Genomic DNA, 1176 nt, shown 5'->3' with positions numbered 1-1176 from the left:
TGCTGCGAGCGTGCGACGTGAGTGGGGAATTTAGATCCGGAGGGAACGTTCCAGCCGGGTGATCACGATCATCATCATCATCGACGTTACTCTGCTGCCAAGGATGTTGTCAGTACAACCAACCCCAGAATTCCCACGATTATCATTGTGTCCCTCACAGAACGGGCTCCTTTTTTTGGTTCCATGATGGGTTGATGCCGAGCTCGAGGTCTTATCCCAATCAATATAATATTCAAGGCCCGCAGGGTCCCAAGACTAACAGAAGTACAAAAAAAGAAGGTATCCTAGGACATCTTGTGAAAAAACTTGAATACGATCATCGTCAATATCATGACATGTATGGATCTACAAGCTTGCTCTACAGTACAACAACAAAGGTATGATATCGACGAGCGACGACCAAGAAAATGAGACCGCAAGCCAGGAATACACTAAATCTACAACAATAATGGCCAACCGAAAAACTACGAAGACGAAGAGAGTTTGTGCGTAATGTATATGGGATATAAGTGTAACAATAAGGAAAACACGATGATGAGTGGTTTTTGTTATATATGATAAAGTAACATACAATGTCCATTATTGAGTTCCAGTCGTCGTCGATATCTTTTTTTTGAGAAATATGTCCGTGACATGCGTGGGTGATGGGGGTTGATGGATATGGATAAGGATAATAAATGATTCATACTGCTGCTGGCTCCTGCTGCCCGTCCTCCTTTCGTTGCTAGAATAGCGGTGACAGCTCACTGTAGGTTCAGCACCCAAACGTCTGGACCTAATTTTGTGCTAGACAGGCCCATGAACGTGGTGCACCCCATTAAGAAGTCTACCCGCTTCAGCCCCTTACGCTGCTCTTCCGCGTAAGCCTCAGCCGATGAGGCGCGTAAACCGATTGTGGTATGTTTCTGCAATGGTGTCCCGGGCGCGCTGGCTGGGAACCGCTTTGTACTCCTCACGAGTCCCCGGTGTACGGAGGAAGCGGTAGAGCTGGATGAGAACGTCCTCGACGGTGACATAAGGAGATGTCGACGCGCGGATTTCACAGCGCCATGGGAGGAAGTCGTTCTGGAGGGAGAGGATGGGAATGGGTGGGGTGGTTGCAGGTCCTGAGGCAGAGTAGGAGTCAAGGTTGATAGGTGAGGCGCGAATGTTGGCGGAGGCGGAGGGTATTGGGTG

The 1176-nt window shown here is 48.7% G+C and overlaps 1 protein-coding gene across 1 annotated transcript; it reads right to left on the bottom strand.

Annotated features, from left to right (window-relative positions):
• Nucleotides 1–616: 616 nt before the first annotated feature.
• BJ212DRAFT_1530893 (uncharacterized protein) lies at nt 617–1172 on the bottom strand (the record flags this gene model as incomplete). The annotated part of the gene is made up of 1 exon (XM_041341769.1): nt 617–1172. A coding segment is annotated over one exon (429 nt), but the record flags the coding sequence as incomplete, so codon positions are not given.
• Between the last annotated feature and the right edge of the window lie 4 nt (nt 1173–1176).

Source organism: Suillus subaureus (genome assembly GCF_016647635.1).
Source record: "Suillus subaureus strain MN1 chromosome Unknown BJ212scaffold_385, whole genome shotgun sequence".
Classification (NCBI taxonomy): Eukaryota; Fungi; Basidiomycota; class Agaricomycetes; order Boletales; family Suillaceae; genus Suillus; species Suillus subaureus.
Note: the sequence above shows the minus strand (reverse complement) of the source record. Positions and strands in the feature narration are given on the sequence as shown.